The sequence below is a fragment of the Lytechinus pictus genome, chromosome 12 (genome assembly GCF_037042905.1).
Source record: "Lytechinus pictus isolate F3 Inbred chromosome 12, Lp3.0, whole genome shotgun sequence".
In the NCBI taxonomy this organism is placed as follows: domain Eukaryota; kingdom Metazoa; phylum Echinodermata; class Echinoidea; order Temnopleuroida; family Toxopneustidae; genus Lytechinus; species Lytechinus pictus.
The window spans coordinates 14,644,258-14,666,122 of record NC_087256.1 but is presented as its reverse complement, the minus strand read 5'-3'; the positions used below and the strand labels follow the sequence as shown (position 1 = coordinate 14,666,122).

At 36.4% G+C, this 21,865-nt stretch overlaps 1 protein-coding gene across 4 annotated transcripts; it reads right to left on the bottom strand.

Moving 5' to 3' along the window:
• Window positions 1-6,546: 6,546 nt before the first annotated feature.
• Window positions 6,547-19,700, bottom strand: LOC129272961 (uncharacterized). 4 transcript variants are annotated; one of them, XM_054910035.2, is made up of 4 exons: window positions 18,070-19,700; window positions 15,988-16,218; window positions 10,585-10,664; window positions 6,603-9,529 (listed from the first exon to the last, which is right to left on the bottom strand). In XM_054910035.2, exon 4 carries the CDS (start codon window positions 9,433-9,435, stop codon window positions 8,740-8,742), a length of 696 nt encoding a protein of 231 aa, XP_054766010.2. In that variant the 5' UTR covers window positions 9,436-9,529; window positions 10,585-10,664; window positions 15,988-16,218; window positions 18,070-19,700; the 3' UTR covers window positions 6,603-8,739. The 4 variants fall into 4 exon arrangements, with proteins under 4 accessions (XP_054766009.2, XP_054766010.2, XP_063963947.1 ...); XM_054910034.2 differs by lacking the exon at window positions 18,070-19,700 and having other exon boundaries at window positions 6,547-9,529; window positions 15,988-16,347; XM_064107877.1 differs by lacking the exon at window positions 10,585-10,664 and having other exon boundaries at window positions 8,684-9,529.
• Between the last annotated feature and the right edge of the window lie 2,165 nt (window positions 19,701-21,865).

Genomic DNA, 21,865 nt, shown 5'->3' with positions numbered 1-21,865 from the left:
TAAGAGACTTTAAAGCATGGGCGGAAATCCCAGGGGGGACAGGGGGGACGTGTCCCCCTACTCAAAATAGTAGGGGGGACACAATATCAAATGTCCCCCCTACTATTGTTTGTCTTTTATGATGGTAAGAAATACATCATTCTAAATCGAAATAAAACATGTATTTTGGGATGAGTTAAGACGAGATGACCGTACTTTGGGGATGATAACCTTTTTTTTCCCCACCCCTTGTCCCCATATGTGGATCCAGGGAGGCCGAGGGCCCCCCCCCCCCTATTGGCGGAGCAAAAATAAGAAAAAAGGGAAAGAAAGAAGGAAAAAAGGAGGGAAAAGAGAGGAGAAAAGGAAGAGAAGGACGACGAGTGCATAAAATAAGATGAGGGGAAGACTTGGAAAATAAAAAGAACCTTTCGTGCCACTATCTGACTATATGAAATTTTTACTCGCGCTTCGCACTCGCATTGCCTGTTAGGTGATTTACATATCTTGTTCAATATGGAGCTCAAATATCAAGTTTAGAAGTCAATATACAAAACATATTTCTTCTCGGAAATCGAACTTTCATTATTTTGTGTGATTTACAAATTGATTTTTAAAAAGTGCTCTGTAAAAATGGTTTTACGGTCTGATAATTTTATCAACATTTGCTGCTTGCGCTGCGTGCTCGCAAATTTTGATTTATCAGGTACCTATTATTTTCGTGTATTCCATAAAGTTGTCAAAATATCCCTTTTCAGGTCTGATTGTCAAGACGTATCGATCAGCTAGCGCTGCACGCTGGCATTTTGATCGGCGAGTTATGTATATATGTTTCAATATTGATTATACAACAAACTAATTAAAATCCCCTTTTCATGACAGTTTATCAAAAATTTTAGCTCGCGATTTGCACTCGCATTAATGGTTAAAAATATATTGACTGATACATCCTATTCATAATTACAAAAGTGAAATGTTCAGTTTTATGCCATAATATCATCAGATTTCGCGCCCTCATTAGGCATCAATAAATATGATATTAATTTAATAATTAAATTGTCCCTTTTGTTTCATCTCGCGCTAAGCAAGAGGAATAGGAAGATAGTCATCATTTTCATGACATGTCGTAAGGATGTCCCGGTCCTATGTCAAAACTCAAAGTAATAAAAATTAAAATTTTAGCTCTTTTTTTTAGGTGCAATCCATATCCACCTTACAATTTTCCTACAAAGTGCTTGAAATATAAAGCTGTAATTGACTCTTTTTTCAGATCGGAATATCAAAGTTTCATGATTTTCATGATTAAAGATGTATTTAGAATGCCTATATAGATTCTAGGTCTAAATATGAAACGCGCGCGGGTATTTATTCGGTCTTTAAAAATTTTCTAAAATTTTCAGCTCGCGCTTCGCGCTCGCATTTTTGGATTATTGAAATATGTAACGCCTTCATGGCTAAGTGCAAGCAGTCCTTAACAGGTACCAGTTCAAAACGTATATCAAAATTTTCTGTTCGCGCTTTGCGCTCGCATTATTAATACTCATCCTTTTCATGATTTACAAAACATGAATAGAGTGTCTCGTTCAGTAAATATTATAGGACTAAATCTCGAAATGTTCCGCTCGCGCTTCGCGCTCGCATCAATTGTCTACTTATATACCTATTCTGCTTGAGTTACAAAAAGTGCTTAGAATTTCCATTCTTTAGGTGAAAATGTAAAAAAAAATCAGCTCGCGCTTCGCGCTCGCATTATTTGATTGTTAAATGCTAACTGCACGCAGTCTTTAACAGGTATCTTTTCCATCAGTTAATTTCTACTCGCGCTTTGCGTTTGTAGTAATTATTAAGTTGCATACACATTTTTTTCAGGATAACAAACATTGCCCAGAATGTTTAAATTTTAGGAAAAAATACATAAAATTTCCAAAAAATTTGCTCGCGCTTCGCGCTCGCATCCTATAAATAAGGATTATGATATTATATATGAATTTATAAGAATAAAGCTAAGAAGTGACCGTAATGAGGACTACCCCTTCAAAGAAACAAACACAAATCATCTTCGAGCTGCCGATCGGGGAAAATATGGCTGAAACAAATTTCCGCCCCCCCCCCCCCCCACCCTATTGGCGAAGGCTGGATCCGCCCCTGTGTCCCCCCTACCTTTTGGGAGAGATTTCCGCCCCTGCTTTAAAGGAATAACTTGTCTCGCCACGAGGATGCTTTTGTTTCATCGATATCTTTAAAGAGTAGAGAAAATGAAGATGAAAGCAGTCTCATCTGAAAACTGTTCTGTGAATAAGCTTCTAAGCATGCAAACTAAGCTATGTACATGTAGTTGAATTATTGAGAGGGATCTATTCAATATCCCGTTGATATCTAATTTATGCTCGGCTTTTCTTGCGCATTAGAAAATGATTAATGCATGGCATGTAATAAGTACTATTTTGGTTAATGTACCTGAACTGAACATCACAAATGAATGAGTAATTAGCTCATTTTCTAAAATGTTACTTGTGTCATGTTAAACTTTAATAATTTTGTTGTCTAGGCTAGCGATGGATGCCTCAATCGCCGTGAAGGAGTGGTAAGCTATATTATATTGCAGATGTTTGAATCTCAAATGAAACATACTATGATCAAACATAACACTAATTTAAGTTACACTTGGCTATATGAAGTGTCAATACTATTAATGCAAGTGAATGATTAAGCCTTTTCTTTAAAAATACCCACCTTAAGGCAAATTAAAATGAAAATCATGCATATATCCTAGGGAGGGGGGTAATGAAGTAACTTTTTAAAGACTTTTTATATACGATACAGCCCCCAACCCATTCAACGGCATCTAGGACCAGACCGGACCAGACCCGTCAAGATAGAGTTGAACTTAACGCAACCACAAATTCAAACGTAACTTCATTCTCAACCAATCACGCGTGTGCATTTTGTGACTTGCGTTTGATTTCGCAAGTTGCGTTTAACTCTCTCAGCAATGGGCCACTGCAGGGTAATTCACCCTGAGCGGATTTCACGAGTGCATTCCGGAGAGTATGGCATTGCATACTTGACCTTATTCGAACTTTACACAAGTATATGGTTTTCAAGGGTAGATTATCATTGGGAAGCAGAAGTCCCGTCAGAACCAGAAATGGTTTACCACAGCCGCGGTATGAATTAGCTCGCGAGTGTCATCCAGACCCAGATCTGTCAATTTTTATCCAAAATGATGATCATGATTTTGATGATGATGAGGAGGAGGAGGGAGAGGGTGAAGCGAACGAGTACGAAGATGATGATGATGACGACGACGACGGCGATGATGATGATGATGATGATGATGGTGATGATGCTGCTACTGCTGCTGCTGTTGATAATGATGATGGTGATGATGATGAGATGATGATGATGATGATGATGATGATGATGGTGGTGATGGAGGTGGTCGTGATGATGATGATGATGATAATGGTGGTGGTGATGATGATGATGATGATGATGATGGTGGTGGTGATGATGATGATGATGATGATAATGATAATGATAATGATAATGGTGGTGGTGATGATGATGATGATACTGCTGTTGCTGCTGCTAATGATGATAATAACCGAGGTGTGAGAGGGGGTTCATTATCACCCCTGCCCCCCCCCCCCCCCCTTATGCAACGAGCCGTAGTAACCAGGCGAGAAGTTTGCTTATCTTTATTATGAAACTGTAATAGCGCTCGCTGGTTAGGCAGGAAGTGAAAACCTTATACAAAAAAAAGGGGGAAATTTCTTTTTATATGCTACTTCAAATATAATTTTTAAAGTTCTTTGACAGTTTATTATGTTCATCGTGTGCGTGGAAACGTGCTTCAGGGCAGAAAAAATATGTTGGTAATACTGGATATTTTTTTTTTTTCATTTTATGATGACGGAGAGGAAGTGAAAGTCTCATTAAATGTCTAACAAATGCTTTTAAACCATCCCATTGTAATATTATAGGTTCCATATGAATGTCGTCAAATTTCAAATGCAATTTTTGTTATCCTCGACAAACTGAGAATGACAATGCACAATGTCATGATTTCCCATGCATGCAAAAGCAAATAATATCATACTTAGTACCCAAATGTCGGCATAGTACAGGCTATACCAACCAGTAAAGAAAATGATGAGAAGAAAATAAGAAAGTATAATGTACCCCCCCCCCGTGCAATCATTCATAATTTGTGGTTCAATTCTTCTCCAGATAAACAGAGATCGGTGATTATTTTTATTGACAAATGCTGTCGATATAACCTTAGTGTGCTAACAGCAGCAAACGTGTCAAATCGAGCGGTTTGATGGGGAAGTCCATGCACGAGATTTCCGGCATAAACGAAATTTAAATTGATCTTTAATTAAAGTACATTTGTCTCTTATATCAAATATTACAGCGCACCCGTAATGCATATGCACCAACCAATTCACTCTTCTCTCAATAAAACGTTCATCTATAATATTACAGGCCTATAAATGAGGGGTGCGCTGCCGATAACTTTTTTTAATAGACATGATAGATATTAGCGAAATGTATTATAACAAATTGATACGAAACATTCCACTGTATGTTGCACCTTCGCAATGAAATCCATGTTAGTCATAAAAATTATAGGCTAAATGCCTATTAGTAATTTGTGACGTAATGAAAATGCGTAGAAAAGGGGGAGAAAAAAAAAGAGTGTAAAAACAGAAAGGTCTGTCTTCTTTTTCCACTCTTCACCCATGTTATTTAGAGGATAGATGTCATTTTCTGTTATCTTCACTTTCCGTGTGCAGATTCTAAATATATATAAATATATTTAAGTATTTATTAAGATGAATCATCGAAACAAAGGTTACTCTGTTCTTTATTATTTCAGCAATTACTTGAAAAGATTCTTAGGGGCAATCCCTATATGGGACGTGCATTGGTATATTTGGGGTGAGAAGCAATGCAAAGGGCAATGATCAAAGGGATTGGATGTAAAATACAGAATAAGTAAAAACCAATAGGTTTATTTATATATTTATTTATTTATTAAAACATCTTTATACAGGATAACATGTTCAGATAAAATACACTGTTTTTCAACACGGTCCTGTTACATTAAAAATGCATACAAACTTAATTAAGTTAAAATACTGGGTATGCTTAATTTACAATAAAAGTTGCACAAAAAATAGAAAGAGCAGGAAGATAGAGAGAGGTAAGATAGAGATAGTGTGGTTAAGTATATGGCAGAAGTAGAGAGAGAGAGGGGAAGAGAGAGGAAAGAAAGGAGTGCAACAACATAAGGCATTAATCAAATCGCTTCCTAACACGGCAAATAGTCAATAACCTGACTCAATTGAAACAAATACAGGCCTACTAGCTGACTAGTATTTGATATCTCATTGGCAAATGTGTCACGTATCTTATGAGATGACTGTTAACATTAATATTGCATTCAATTCAGCTCGTTTATTGCTGAGGAAATGATCGACTGCACAATGGGTCTAAGATTGAAACCAGTAACGCATAATTGATGATTTACATGTATTATTTCTTTCTGCTGGCGGTATAAGGCATATTATTTTGAAATCTGATTCAAAAGTAAATCACGTGTTGGGGATGATTATTCCAACATGACCGTTAAACTCTATGTTTGTTTTAATGATATTTTGGTTTCATTTCTCATGATGAATGAAATTATATACATCGTTAGTGCACGAAATATACATAAATTATTATTTTATTTTATATGCAGTGGTAATAGAATGATTACCATGAGTGTGATGTCATCAAAAAATTATTGTCACGGAAAGGAAAAATTTTCTCCGTAAGCAGTAAAAACTTTTTATGTAGTTTATGAATATAAGGTGTGCCCCCCCCTGAACCATCACCCTGTCTAGTTCAAATTTGAACGAGAAAAATCATCACCATTTTCGGACGTACTTTCCCGTCAAAAATATGACAAGCAAAATATACTAATATTTTTAATGGGTCATCAAAATTCAGTTGGGGGATGTCTGCCCCTCAGGTATGTTAATTAATGTTGAGTACAAATTCAAAATCACCGCACTTTTTCGATACCCTCAATTACAAAAAAAAGAGGAAATAAAGAGGATTAGAATACAGCTCTGCAATGTGTCCTAATGGTAACATGTGGGCTCTATGCTTTAGCTGTATGTCATAATTAGCTTCTAATGTATATCACGTTTCTGTCACAACCAAACACACTTCAAATTATATAAGAGTGAAAACGCACACATATAGGGAATATCACATATGCCACCTGCTGATCTAATGAGCAATTATGTCTACTGAAGCCAGTATCCATGGAAATGCCTACTCATTGATCTCCGAGATCTGTTCATTAGTTCCTTTTGCCAGCGTTTATAACACGGCCCTCATTGGGGACTGATTATTTTCTGCAATAAAACGATGATTTGCCCTTTCATATCATTGTTTATCTCAAATTAAATCGTTTAACGTGATGGTGACTCTTATGGGCTTCAAAACAAGTTATCATCTGTTTCTCTTTTACTCGCTTTTTCTTCATTTTCTGTATTTTTTATATATATATATATAAAGAAGCTCTTCATTGCCAAACAGCAACAAAAGAACTATATTTTTTTCATCATCATCATCGCCGTCTTCGCAACGTTGTCGTCATCATATGCATCGTCATCATCATCAACATTGATATTATTGCTATCATTAGGCCGAGTAGTGTCACTATTATAATTATCACAATGATTACATGTCGCCATCATTATCCTCCTCTTTCTCCTCCTCCCCCTCTAGCTCCTCCTCCCCTTCCCTCCGCATCCGCCTCCTCCTCACCATCACCACCACAACCACAATATCATCAGAACAGTAACAATGAATTCGTCAAACCATGGAGCTATCATGGTCAAACATGTTAAAAGGGGCTGAAAGTAATCATTTTACAGACTCTTCAATTCCAATCTCTTCCATTTTTCAGCAATCCATTACTGCCCTTTGAAAGTCGAAAGGACAACATTGCTGTATATATGCGGTGGATTCATTTTGAGAGAAGAGCATTTGAATCAAAGTTCCGATTCGGTGGAGCGCCAAGGGCCAATATCTCTATTTTAATTTAGATTGTATTGTATTTTGTCATCCAACCAAAATCAGTATTTTTGTCCTGTGTATAGCACATTGAACTTATTTACGTTTCGCTTATAAATTCATGAGTTTCATTACAAAGATAAGATGCGTCAAATCAATGGTATCGTAGTAAGAGTATATGAATGCCTCTAAAAAGTCAAAAAAAGATGGAGTACATTATCATTTTGGGGGAGGTTTATGGCAATTTTTTTGTGTTCAATAAACTGATCAATAACTGAATGTCATAATGAAACAATTGATTATGGTATTTATTGTGGTGACGATGGCAAAATCTAAAATTCATCATATCATACAATCTAAAGAAAACAAAGTAGGTTAAAAATATTTTTACAACTGTTTAATGAATACAAAAAATACAATATGAATGAAGCGATGATTGTTAGAATCCACGATATTTTTTACTAGTCTAACCAGGCTGAATTAAAATTTCGGAGAGTGTACGGCATTAATCATGAAACCATAAAGTTTATGCAACAAGAAGTTCGTGATGTGAAAGCGTGAACAAATCGAAAGTAGTTATAATATCATGGGAAAGGGAGCAACGAATCCTACCATAAACATATCACGGATATAACCCCTATTATGATTATCTAGTATTTCAAACTTTGCTTTCTGGAAGGAAGTGATTTGAAGTTGTTATTATTTTCAATAGGTGTTCCTTATTTCAATAGAGATTGGCAATTAGGTTTGTTGAACTATACAAACGACGCGTTATAATCCCACCTTTATCCAGACGGATCCAGGTTTTCTTAGGGGAGGGGGCTAAAAATGGCCCCAAAAGAGACACATTTTTTCTTCAAAAAAAAATATATATATCATTGCTCCCATCACCTTTTACCCGAGCCCCCAAGATACACACTTCTAGAATCTAAAATCTCACACCTCGTTTGCTTCCATCACACTCTTGGATAATGTGCCGCTTGTTTCAAAGCTGTAATTAAACTTGAGATTAGCAAAATAGAAGTCATCATTTTGTGTTTGATGGACGTATCTGCAATTTTCACGTTATTCACTTTCCAACATTATGGAATAATTATGATAAAAGAACACACGCACGTCTCGCAAGATACATTGGCCGTATAGGCGCGATAGCTCAGTCTAAAGAGCGGAGGTGACCCGGGTTCGATTCCCACTTGGTGCGCTAGCTGGTGACCGTTGGTTAGGTATTAATCGGCCTTCTGGTTGATTGATGTCAATCATTCATACTTTCTTAGCAATCAGGTAAAAAATCACCACCGTTTACCATTTCATTTACGTCATAATTATGGTATTTGAAGGTTTAATTAAATAGGCATGCAGTGTACCCATCCCCATCTCAAACTAATCATAATGCATGATCTCCATGGTATGACATAATGCATGTACGAGCATGGACCTATTAATAGGTCCATGGTACGAGACAGGCGAGAAGAGAGAAAGAGTCAAGATAGGAAAAAAAGGAACAGAGAAGGAGCTAAACGAGAGAAGGTGTGAAGGGTGAGGGAAGAGCAGATAGAGATGGGGAGAAGGAGAGAAATGGTATCTGGGCTTTGTGACATGCGGAAGTTGCAAACTGATCCCTGGTTCCAGCCTACCACGTACATCCTGGTTGATGTGATTCATGTGATGACGTTAAACTGATTAATAATCATATCTGATTGGTAAAAATCTGTAAAAACGCATGGTCTGTAATTTAAGATAAGGGTGATAAATTGAGCATGGACAAAACTTACCAATAGTAGTAATGGTGGTCATACTGAAGAGCATGGCGCTGGTAAGATTCCACGTCCGACCAACAAGTATGGAATCCATCTTTCCAACGGTCATACCAGAACGTACCATCTTCTTCATCACAGCATCAAAATGTTCATCCATCTCTTCCATCATATCATCACAAACTTCGCTGCTTTCAGAGGGCACCACATTGTCATTGCCATCCCTTCCGCTCGGTGATGTCATCCGGCCCCTTGCGTCTTGCGGAGGAAGCGCCGTGGACCCCGACGGGTTGCAGAGTGTTCTATTTGCCGCGATGTCCATCATCTTCATCTTGGCTTCCTGTAGCTCCATCTGGCATTTCAGAGAGCAGTCGTTCTCCAGCATGAAGAAAACCCATGCCCCGAAAGCAAGGTAGAGGAAGAAGATGGCCATGAGGGCCAGGTGAGGAACAACGGCTCGGACAACCCTTGTCATAACCCCTGGGTCCGAGTGACCCTTCTTGATTTCGGCCATGTCTTCATTCTCATTCTCCCTGACCCTATGCAGCCGCCCCGACCCTCTCGTGGTCATCTCCCGACTCATAGCGCTCATCGGCATATTCGACATCTCTGGCTGCAACATTTTGGCGGTGGGTGATCTTCCAAAGGTTGATAGGTCTTTGGGATATCCAGAAGCAACGTCAGTTCTGACAGTACGGGCAGCACACTTGTTATCTCTGTATGTGGTAATAATGATAGACGATATTAAAAGTTATGTCAACCAAGGCGATATTCATTGTAATAAAATGACAGATGAAAGGAATCTTCATTAAACTGTATATACCAAGTAAAATAAGATCTAGTTTGGAGTTTTCGAACTTTGCAGTATTGAAGAAACCGACCCTTCAAATAATTTAATATCTGTTAAATCTAAATATCGCTAAAACAAGCTGGACTTGACTGAATAGCCACAGCTCATATTAGAGGTAACGTAGATTTTCATACTTCCGTCAATAGTCACAAACTTATTTGTTTCATGATCTTATAATCTGAAACGTGGGACCCCTTGGGAAAAGGCTTTTCAAAAGTCGTATGCAATGTGGCTTGATGAAAACACGATCTAGTACTGAATTCAATTAACGGATCTGATCAAAATGTGGAAGGTTCTTGTAATGTCATGCCACCTGACTTTGCTTTGCAACCCAAAGAACCAGCTGCTGCAGTCGATAGGATGCATGGATATGACATATCTTTGTGAAAAGCGGTTGAATAATAAGCATGAGGATTTTTCGTTATACCCTTATCTCGTCTAATTTGCCTTGAGCAATCGAATTCAAATTGAGGTGGCGCCTTTTATATAAAATTAATTATGACATAACTAGCAGTTGATGGGAAACCGTCGTCAGATTCTCAAAATCATCTTCCGTGCATGGGGAATGTTGTGTGGTCACGTTAAAAGCATAATATTAACACGCCTACCCAAGGGTATCTTTGATTTGTAAAATGTGCGACTGTTTCTTGAAACTGACTCCTAGAAGTCGGAAGATGACAGAAGGAAAAAAAAACAAAATAATTATTGATACAAGTTCGCCAATTTTATGTAATTTCGTTCTTTCTCAAAATTAAGAATACATTACTGTTTCATGCAGCATAGATATATCAGCCTGTAACACTCACAATAAAATATTATAATAATGAAAACGCAATCATTAGTTCAAAGTCATCAGAAAAATATTATATTCACGACAAACTAATCATTCAGTATTATTGTAAAACGATTAATATCACTCACACACAGGCAATGGTATAGGCTGGGTATCAAATTAGTGATCACGACAAAACACAGACGTCACATCAGAATGAGGTCAAGGCCTGCATAAACAAAGATAGAGATAAACATAATCAATAAACAATTGAAACGGTAACACCTAAATTATTATTCACCAGGATTTCTTTGTCATGATTATTAAAATAGTTATTTCTATATTGATTTTACATAATAGGTTACAGCCGACTCCCGACTGATACATGGTCCAGACTCAATATTTAGAAACGAATTGTATTCATAATTATGGCAATTGTGGCAAAGGCTGTCCGCCCCCTGTTAATATTACATGGCTGGAGTGAATCACTCCTGTTAATATTTTGTATTTCGCAAAACTTCACCAACTATTCATGACCCTTTCTTGGATAACAGAGAGAGTAATGTGTACTAGTATAAGGGTACGCCATGCAATCAACGAAAACTCTTTTTTTTTTCTATTTTAACAATTCCAACTTTCATTTGTACATTGACACCTTGACACTCTTGATTACTAGTATGTTAATTTATTCATTTACGATTAATCCATCAATTATATTTTATAAAGTCAACACAAAATAAATGCACTCTAAAACTTACTTATCATAAATGACGAACATTAAGGTCTTCTGCTTAACACTTAAAAAACTCATATTAATATTTGCCTGTCCCATCTTCGTACTCATTTCTGACTAGAACAAGTAAGATAAATGACTGGAATACCAATTGCATCCAGATCATTATCCACCATGTTCATGGAATCATTACGATGCTGACTTGTTGTTTTGTATGAAGGTTTATTCTACACTCTATAAGAAATATAGAGGTTCAAATTTGAACCATACGTGTGCAAGTATCCCAAGGGGTGCTAATGCGTACTCTATTATGCACCTTTCATGGTACTTTAGCTACATAATGCAGCGTAAAGGGTGCAGAGATGGACCCTTTTAATAAGGGAGGTGCAAATTTGAACATTTTCGAGAAATAATATCATGCACCATGAACTTGATAAAAGATGTAACTTTGCACCTAGGGAGCAAACAAACATTTCCGTGAGCAAGCATTGCCAAACTCGGGTATCTTTGCACCTTTTTGCACTCAAGGTGCAAGACTATACCCCCTAACGGTGATGCTAGACTTTCATTTAAGTTGCAAACTAGAACAATTGTGTACATGGTTTATTTTTAAACATGATACCTGATTTTCTACAAAGAGAGCTACACAATAGACCTATTCTTACATTTGTATTATACTTGCATGATGTGTATTTTTTTACGTGAGCAAACAAAGAAAATCGAAAGCGAGAGTTGTCAAGTACTTCATAAGTAAATTAATTACTTTTGAAATTCCCATTGAGACCACATTACATGAGTGCTTTATTTATTTGCAATGGTATGATTTCCTTGGCCGTTTATGAGATCTACATTCAACATGGATGATATAGGATTCTCTTTTGCTGACATTTTTATGTATTACCTGTCTAACCTTGTTTATTGTTAAATCATTTACATTTCTTTGCAAAATCATAATCATTTTTATCGAATTTTCTTAATCAATCATTCGATTTCATGTTCTCAAAATAATGCTAAATCTATGAATCAGGTTAAGGGCCTGAGAAATATCAAATTTCTTTTGTTGGCCAACTCGCTTTGATCTCTTGTCAGTTTTCTGAAACAGTGAACAGTGTCCAAGTCTCAGCACCTTCAAATTATTGCCTCACTGGCAGTGTGTATACGTACATACACGAAATATTCCCGTTGATGTACTTCTTTCTTGTTTTACGAATATATCACATTGTGTTTTAAAAATGACTGTGACGAAAGTTTATTATCATATATTTTGAATTTGCATGACATTTGATCATATCATTTGAAGGTCTAAAGAATATGATTCAATGAACAAAAATGTGTCTTGTCACTTTTAAGCAATTGTAATCTATTTTTCTGTATCTGACCCACGGGCGAGACAGGATATTTTAGAAACAGGGCAAGCTGACCAAAATGTGTCGTCATTTTTTCTCAATTTAAAAATGGGTTTAGAGAGTTAAATATACATCCCATATCTCTTCTCTCTTCTTTCGTCGGTGCTTACCGTTTCTCCCATTGTTTCACTGCCCCCAATTTCTGTAGCACCAACTATGAGTTCTACCATCGCACACCATGCACATGGTTTTTTTTTTCAAACATAAATATGATAATTAATGCCAAGCCTTGAACGCTGATAGAAAGTATGTATAAGTAGCTTTAGCTGCCGACATATTTTTTTTTAATCTGAAATCTCTGCTAATGCAGATCAAAAATCCTTTACACCCAGGTACATTGTCAAAAATCCATTAGAGATAATCGATGGGCTTTGATTGGTTGTTTATTAAGCTGAAATGTGTTCAAAACTGAAATCTCTTGCACTTAACATGGATGCACAATATCACACCAATAACAAGATATTCCTATTGCATTTCTGATCAGTCAAGCATTAATTGTTTAAATACAAACGGACAGGCACCCGCTCAGAAGAATGTCGCGCGATACATATTCATATTAATTAAGTGCAAAGACGACGCTTCCCGAGAATGAACAAAATGCATATGTCAGTTTGTCTACATCGATGACATTGGATCAGGGTGAACATGGTGAAAATCCGCAAAAAAAATTACCAGGTTAAAAACTATACAAAAAATGAGAGAGCCAAGTGGCCGACCTTTCTCGAAATGCCGTTTTTACCATTTTGAGACTTAAAATAAGTTGGTTCACACTTACGTGCTTTTGTGTCTTGAAATTCGCAATAAAAATTAGGCTTCAAACTTTCTGCTAAGAATAAGTCCTATCGCCCCCCCCCCCCACCTTATCATTGCACCTGCATTTCGCATATTCAGGAATTGCTCCCACCTTTTTTATGTTTTAAATAAATGATTTTTTTTTTCAAGAGATTAACAACAAGGAAATTAGCGTACAGAGCCCAAGTGAAAACAAAATATCAAAGCGAGATATTACTTTTTAGAGCACTTGATGGTCTGAATAGGATGATGCAGCATTTCTCATTACTTACGGTTACATTATAAGGGAAGTGTCCTCCTGGCCGTAACAGCTTTAGAAAAATTATGAAAACTTGAGAGTTCACTCGAAACGTCTTATAAACGGAATTAAAAATCCATTAATCTAAATGGGTATGGATTGGTATTCCCCTTTATGACGGAAATTCATCTTCTTCAGTGCTACATGCCATAAGATTGAGAAGATTACTGTAAAAGATCAAACGAATTCAAGTCATAAAATTGATAATTACTGCTATGACTGCCACAATAAAATAATGGACTTCGATCCTTTCTCTAGAGGAAATTGTCGCCAAGTTAGGACTTGATCATCTTGATGTAATATATGCGCTTCGTGGTTATATCTTGGAGCTATATACTAATGTCTACATATCGGTGAGTAAACGATATCCCCCAAATAAAAGGAAGTAAAATTAATAAATCATATTTATGAAAGCAAGTGACCAGATTCTTTACTCCTACCCAAGCTGCTTTTCCTAAATTTCACATAAAAGCGTATCAGACTACTGTGTCAAACATTGATTTTGCGAAATCCAATTAATCTTTAAACAAAAATTATCTGAAAATATACTGCTTATCTTACTTTTATTAAATCAAGTTAAGGTAGTGAAAAAAATTACAATAATATTCAACCCCTTAAACGGATAACGAACCATAGAGGACAAATCCGTGTCATAATGTGTGATGGAAAATTCCCCCAAACAAATAATGTAACTATGGAGTCGGTGGTATGAACGAACGATCAAAATAATGGTCAGGATGTATACAGTTTATAGTCAGCATTGAGTTGTTTCGAACTTATACAGCCATCAAATGGAGATTAACTGCAGTTTTTTTTAATTAGATTAAAAAGTAAAATTTATCAGAGTTTGTGGTTTTAAGAGGAAAACCGGTTGTGATATTAGCATGATAGACAGAGTGGCCTAGATAAACAATTACAATCCATGCAAATGGCTTTTATTGTAATTTGATACTGTTTATTGGCAAAAATAGACACAGACTAGATATGTTCCCGTCGGGTCATTTCCTGTAGGTACATCATGCAAGGTGAACTTTTTCAAATTGTCAAAACTTTGACATATACATTTCCTCGCAATTCGTAATTAAGAAAATATTCTAATTTTTGGAGAAACCACAACAAATTCAAATTGATAATACTAAAATGAGATCAAGATCCATGGAAAATTACATCATTAAAATATTATTTTTGATTTGAAGAGGAATAGACGTTCTGACGTAAGCTTCCATTTGGCAAGTCTTATCACCACGGTAAAGATGTGTGTTTTTTATCATGTTTATGGCGCCCCTGATTATGACATTAAAAATTGTCTAATAAAATTACTTTATAGTATACAGACCATGCCTTTTTATGGACAATGTTTGTTTCATTTATTTTAACACCATTGCAAGCGACATATCCTCTAAGGATCTGAATAATATATATAACGAAAAATCACTTTCAATGTAAAGTATGCCAGGCAAGCATCTTTCCAGAAAACGGGTACTGGCAATATTCATTTATGTAGTAATTTTGAAATGAATTATTTTAAACTTCTGAATCTCGCTATAATTATGTGTTAACACGTTTTCTAAATATTCTTTTTAAAGTAGGTCTCACTCCTGTTGTGGCTTATCTACCAACAAAGTATCATATTGAATTCACTCCTAAAGAAGAATCAAATTTTCACACGTCGGGCAAGCCTTTGATAAATTTTCAGATTATATAAAAAATTTGGAGTACATCTTGGCTAATCACTCTCCGCCAATAACATACCCAACTGTCATATCTTTGTTTAGACAAGTTAGATGATGATAATAAACTTCGTTCGTCTTTTAAGAGGGCCGAGTTAACCTCTCCTGTAAAAATACCAAGGTATATATATACCCGTATAACATACTAGGCAGTGGGGTAATGAACTGATAATTTTAAGGGCACAATATAGGACAAAGGGCAAATTTTCTCAAAATTAAAAAAAATTGTAACCAGTAAGCGGAAAATGTTGTGTTTTAAACTGGAAATCTACTTTGGTGATAAAATTTTACATGATATTGAAAGAAGAGTACTGTCGCATTTCTTCCGATTCCTTTCCATTTTCCTTCATAATCATTCTTTTTAATTATTGGTCGTGGAATGATGGAAAGCAAGGCAGTGCCCCCTACCCTTCCCTTCTATACACGCCAGTGAACATAAAGCGATAAAAGAGCTCACAAAAGGCCAATCTATAACTTCTCGTCGACACCCTTAAGAATAAATATCCACAGCTCGCAAGCAAATTCGGCGGTAATGGACACTGCACTCAGTAACATACTCGGAAAAAGTGCTAAGTGATTTGATTATAACTCACCTTGCCATTCTTGAATCGCAGAATTTATCGGCACTTCAGAGGAAGACAGTAAAAGGCAAATGGGCTCTGAAGCAAAAGTTAAGAACCAATAATCTTGGCGTTGTGTTGAGAGTATGCACGCTCCAAGTCACTGCGTGGAGTCCGCTTTCAGCTCAGAAGATTTGTCAAATCATCCCAGCCTGCAATGAACTGAGTGTCAATCAAGGCTCGATGACTGTCGAGTGACGAGGGCTGGAGTTAGGACAAACAGTATTGATAAGCGATTGAAATTAAGAAGATGGGTAGACAAAAGCAACACTAACGCTTTACTTTACAGGGTTTGATAATGTAAGACTCGCATTGTCATTAAGTTAGCAATGTGAAGCATTCTATAAAGTTGGATATAGCCTAAACCCTTTATCTTATGGAGCGGATGTAGTGCGTCTATTTCCTTCCTGCGCAATTGAGAGGCGTATGATAACCTGTAATAGTGAATGGGGGTGTAGGGCACTCCTCTGGGACAGACAGATATTCAAATTATTTCATTTATAAAATCAAATCTTACATTCAATTATACATTTTTAAGCATTACAGCAAATGCAATTTTGAACTGACAAAATATGCATGCTTATCTGTAATAGGTGAGCTACTATATACGTACGACATCGGTTGGAGCAAAAGAGATGAAACTTCGTATAAGCCCATGCCATATCCCATGAAAATAGAGCGCTTTCGCACAGCGATTCACGGAGGAGTCAAGAACAGAGAAATGTATTTGCCAAATTCCTTGACAAAGAAAAACCGAGAAGTCTTTTTAAGTTCTTGATGAATCAAAATGGCAGTCTCGTCCTGGACTCTGGACAAATGACATTATTATTTTGCAATTTTTCGTCAGCTCTGATACGTGGGACGAAACTGCTGTTCCGGGTCACCAATTTTCGACAAAGACCTCCAAGCTGTTCATTGTGATTCGACTTGCATTTTCCATACTAAATTATTGTATCCTTGAGTGCGTTCTGCGTCCCGATGCGAAAAGTCTCTAACATCTCGAGTTTCAACATCCTTTATTCTGCGTGTGTAATTTTACTATACATATCGCTAGCGACGTAGGCCTACTTTGGGGGACTTTGGTGCAGCAGTAGCTCCTACAAATCACTTAAATATTTTTTTTTCATCATTGATTTTTTTTTTAACATAATGATTTTAGTTGAATTTATACGGTTTTACCAGGCTGTTTTTGTTTTTTAGACTGGCTCGCTTTGTTCGATCGCACTATTTTCTGAAATAGTGCATCCCACTCAAAACTCGGTCATCACGAATTAAATGTTTGCCTCGTTCCGCCTCTAATCCGCTGATATTACTAATAGGGTTTAATCGCATAAAAGCATGAATTGACTCTTGGGATTTCCTCTCAATATATTTCTAGGCTGTCTGCATAAGCTAATGAGATTCTATCCTCTTTCTTGAACTAATTTTGTTCTGATCCTGCTTTGGTGACTCGAGGGATAAACTAGTGGCGTCGGGCATGTCGGAAGATGCATGACACATCTCCGAGCACATAAGGATAAGAGACCAATCACTGGTTATTTAAGTTATTGACCTATTCCTAACTATATTACATTTGTACTAACTCTATATTCATCAAGACGAACAACATTTTTTTGTTTTTGTCTTCGTTAATATTATGCATTTTTAGATATACGCGGGAGTTAATAAATAAGGCAGGAAACTGATACAAATCCAGTACACTTTTTTCTGCAAGCATTTAAATGTTTTAATTGGGCAAATGTATGTAACTTTATATATTGTTTTTTTAATCAAACTGAATAGAACACTTTTGATAAAGATCTGTAAAGACTAATTTTTTTTCTCAATTGTTACCCCCCCCCCCTTCATTGCAAAGACAAATATACCTATCTCTGTCTATGATCTCGTATTATTATATAGTTCAGAGAAAAATGATTATTTGTTGATACTTCATTACTACTTCAAATCTGTTGAAAATGTTTTGCTTCCAATTCCATATTCTACATCTTAGATGACAACAACAAGGAATGAAACCAAACTTGAAGAATAAATAAACACCAAAATGTTTTTACTTACCCATGTTCGCTTGAATCAGCCGATGCAGCGTTAAATTATCTTGACTTCTCATCAAACAAAATCAGTGGAATAGTAAAAATGAAAGAACCCTCTATAGATATCTGATTTTAAAAGGGGTATTTTCCCCTGGTTTGCTTTATTTTTAATGGCACAAACGTCTATCTCCCGCAGGCAGTAGAAACAATGGATCCACATCTATGATATCCACCGAACCAATCTGCTGAACTACTTGTTTTCGACTGTAACTGGCGACGTACACGATCCTCGGTTAGATTAGGAGCGTCGACATGGTGATCGCACGTTTTATCTTCAGCAGTGCCGCCGTTCCGTACGTATAGAGATGGAGACGAACATTTACGAAGTCTCTTTAATAACAGGAGCATAACCAACGACCTACCCACTGGGCATTTTACCTGACATTACCCGGGTTGTAACAGGTAATAACATGGATATTACTACGGTAACAACAGTGGGTAATAACAGGGAAATAGTAGACCAATCCTTCCCTCTTATTACCTGGACCTGATATTACTCCATTTACCCAATATTTCTCAGTATGATGTAACTACTATTTCCAGCATTTTAATGATATCACCACCTCATATTACTCTGTTTACCCAATATTACCCAATTAATGTCGGCTCATTAAAAAAACAATTAGTGTCATTAGGGTCATTGAAGCACATTTTTACAACTCCATACTCTAAGCCATATCATCTTATCCTATCCTAAAATCCTACATCCTAATCCTAATCCTATCCTACACCTATCCACCAAACCCTGTCATTTACTTCTATATATTGAGCGAGTTTACAACACTTGACAAATTATGGTTAACAATTATTCAACCCTAAAACATTTTTCTAAAATTAATGTCATGATTATGACTAATATGATATATAAACTACACATTTTTCTGAAAATTTTCTGGGTGGAATAATTGCATAAACATAAACACATTAATTATTACAGCTATATTAGCTAAAATTTTGGCCATTTATTGTAGTAATGAATATTCATGAGTAACTAATATTCCCAGCATTTTCCTGATATTACCATCTGATATTACTCCATTTACCCAATATTAATGGGTTCCGCATGGGTTGGAGGTCTCGTTTCCATCTGAGTCCTATCTGGGCACCATGTGGGTTCAAGTATATGTTTTCATCTGGGTTCCATGTGGGCCCATATGGGACCCGGATATCCCAGATAAGAACCGTATGTGATCCAGATACTTTGCTGTCTGGGAATGGAAGCGTTTCAACATTACCCATTACCCCTTATCAACCTGTTTGTAACTGGGTAAAATGTTGGTTTCATCAGGGTGATAACAGTAATTTTTTGGACTTTGAAAATTTCGCTGGGATTGCTGTAAGATTGCTCTTATTACTAAAGTTTGCAATGTTATAACCAATCAAAGTCATTCAACATTACCCTTATTACCCCTCATCACCCTGTTGTAACTAGGTAAATGTAGGTTTCATCAGGGTGATAACAGTAACAGGTATCAACAGGAATTATAATTTCGGTAATAACATGGTAATAACGGTAATATTTGGTGTTACTCAAATTTCCGGGTGATATTACCGGTAATAACCGGTAAAATTGGTAATCGGTAACAAATTGCCCAGTGGGTAGGATGATAGTTCTACATTCGTGTTTTATCATAGCCCCATAACAGTAGTCTTTTTGGTCAAACTAACAAATTTGTTGGTGAAAATGGGTCCAGCTGCTACGGCAAAACTTATTGCCAACGATTTACCAATTTGATGGACATCATTATTTGATCATGATGTTTGATCGTCGCAGACAGTGGCCTAACTACGGGGGGCATGGGGGGCACGTGCCCCCCCCCCCCCCCCCCCCATCGGCTGGCAAAAAAAACGGTGAAAAGGAGAAAAAGAAGGAAAAGGAAGAGAAACATAGTGGGAAAGAAGAATTTATTGTTCATTATAAAGTTATATTATATTATAATTTTATTACATAAGAACATTTTTTTCATAACTTTATGAAACATAATTTGCTCAGGGCCTATCTTCATTGTTCCTGGTGCTCGCATTGTCTGTTTAACGAGATATATAATCCTGTTGTACTAAAACCTCCCGTTTTCAAGTCAATACACACTAAATATATTTCCTCGCACTCCGAGTTATTATTGTTTTATGTAGTGATATTTGCTTCTTTTTCATGACTACTTAAAGTGATTGCCCCATTTTAAGGTCTTAATATTAACATTTCCTGTCCGTGCTTACGTTCGCATTAGTGGGTTGGTGAGATATGTCTGCTCTTCATGAATTCCTAAAATCAGTCCTTAAAAATGTCCCTTTTTCTGATCTGAATATCAACAATTTTCAGCTTGCACTTCGCGCTCGCATCATTTGGTTAGTGAAATACGTGTGGTCTTATAGTGAATTCCTACAAACAAGCCTTAGTAGCTGTTCAGGTCTGAATTTCCTAAATTTTGAGCTCGCGCTCGCAATGTTTGATTAGTGAGATCATAGGTCCATGGTGAGATGCGTATGTTAATCATGATTACAATGACCACAAGTACTTCATGCGTTTAAAAGTAATTCTAGCAAAATCAGCAAGCGCTTGGCATTCGCATTAGATGACTATGGTGAGAGATGTATACTCTTAATGGATTCCTAAAATATAGTCCTTAAAATGTCCGTTTGGGGTCTATACAAAAAAATCAACTCGCGCTTCGTATTGTTTGTTAAATGACAAGTCCACCCCAACAAAAGGTTGATTTGAATAAAAAGATAAAATCCAACAAGCATAACACTGAAAATTTCATCAAAATCGGATGTAAAATAAGAAAGTTATGACATTTTAAAGTTTCTCTTAGTTTCACAAAATAGTACGGTTATACCATAGAGATGTATACTAATTATGTATACCAATTACGTTACGTTGCGTTATTAGTATATATCTCTATGGGTTATACGCACATCCTGGTCAGTACGCAAATGAGGAGACCGATGGCGTCATCCACTCACTATCTCTTTTGTATTTTATTATATGCAATGTGAAATATTCTATTTTCTCCTCATTGTCAAGGGAAACAACGATTAATTCCTCCCGAGCATATGCTTCATTCAAGTTGGTCCCTATTGTCAAATCTGAAATATTGTATAATTCAAACAATAAAAAACAAAAGAAATAGTGAGACACCATCGACTGTCTCATTTGCATGTCACTGAGTTGTGCACATCACTGTTTTGTGAAAAATAAGCAAAATTTTAAAACGCCATAACTTTCTTAATTTACATCCCTATTTAATGAAATTTTCAGCATTCTGCTAATTTGATTTTTCTCTATTCATAATAATCAACGTTTTTCTGGGGTGGACTTGACCTTTAAGCGAGGCAGGTACGAATCACGATTACAAAAATTTGCTTATAATGTCCTTTTTTAGGTCTGAATATCAAAAATTTTCAACTCGCGCTCGCATTATTTGATCAGTGATATACATATCCGTTTAATGGCACTGTCCTCTCCGAGTCCCTTCACCCACCTCTCTCTCGTCTATCTACATTGTATTCCTTACTTTCTAACCCCACCCATATCTCCTCACCTTCCCCTTTTACTCTTTTCTCTCCTCATCCATTCCTCTTCTATTTCCTTCCACCTCTCTCACCCCCCCCCCTTCTTCATAATTATAATACCATGGTAAGTTATTTCTGATCCCCAATGAAAATCCACCTAACATAACTTTGCAACATTTCTATTGCCAGAGTATGGTACCAAAGTCTTCAATACACATATTGATTACACAGCTAATAAAAATAATATG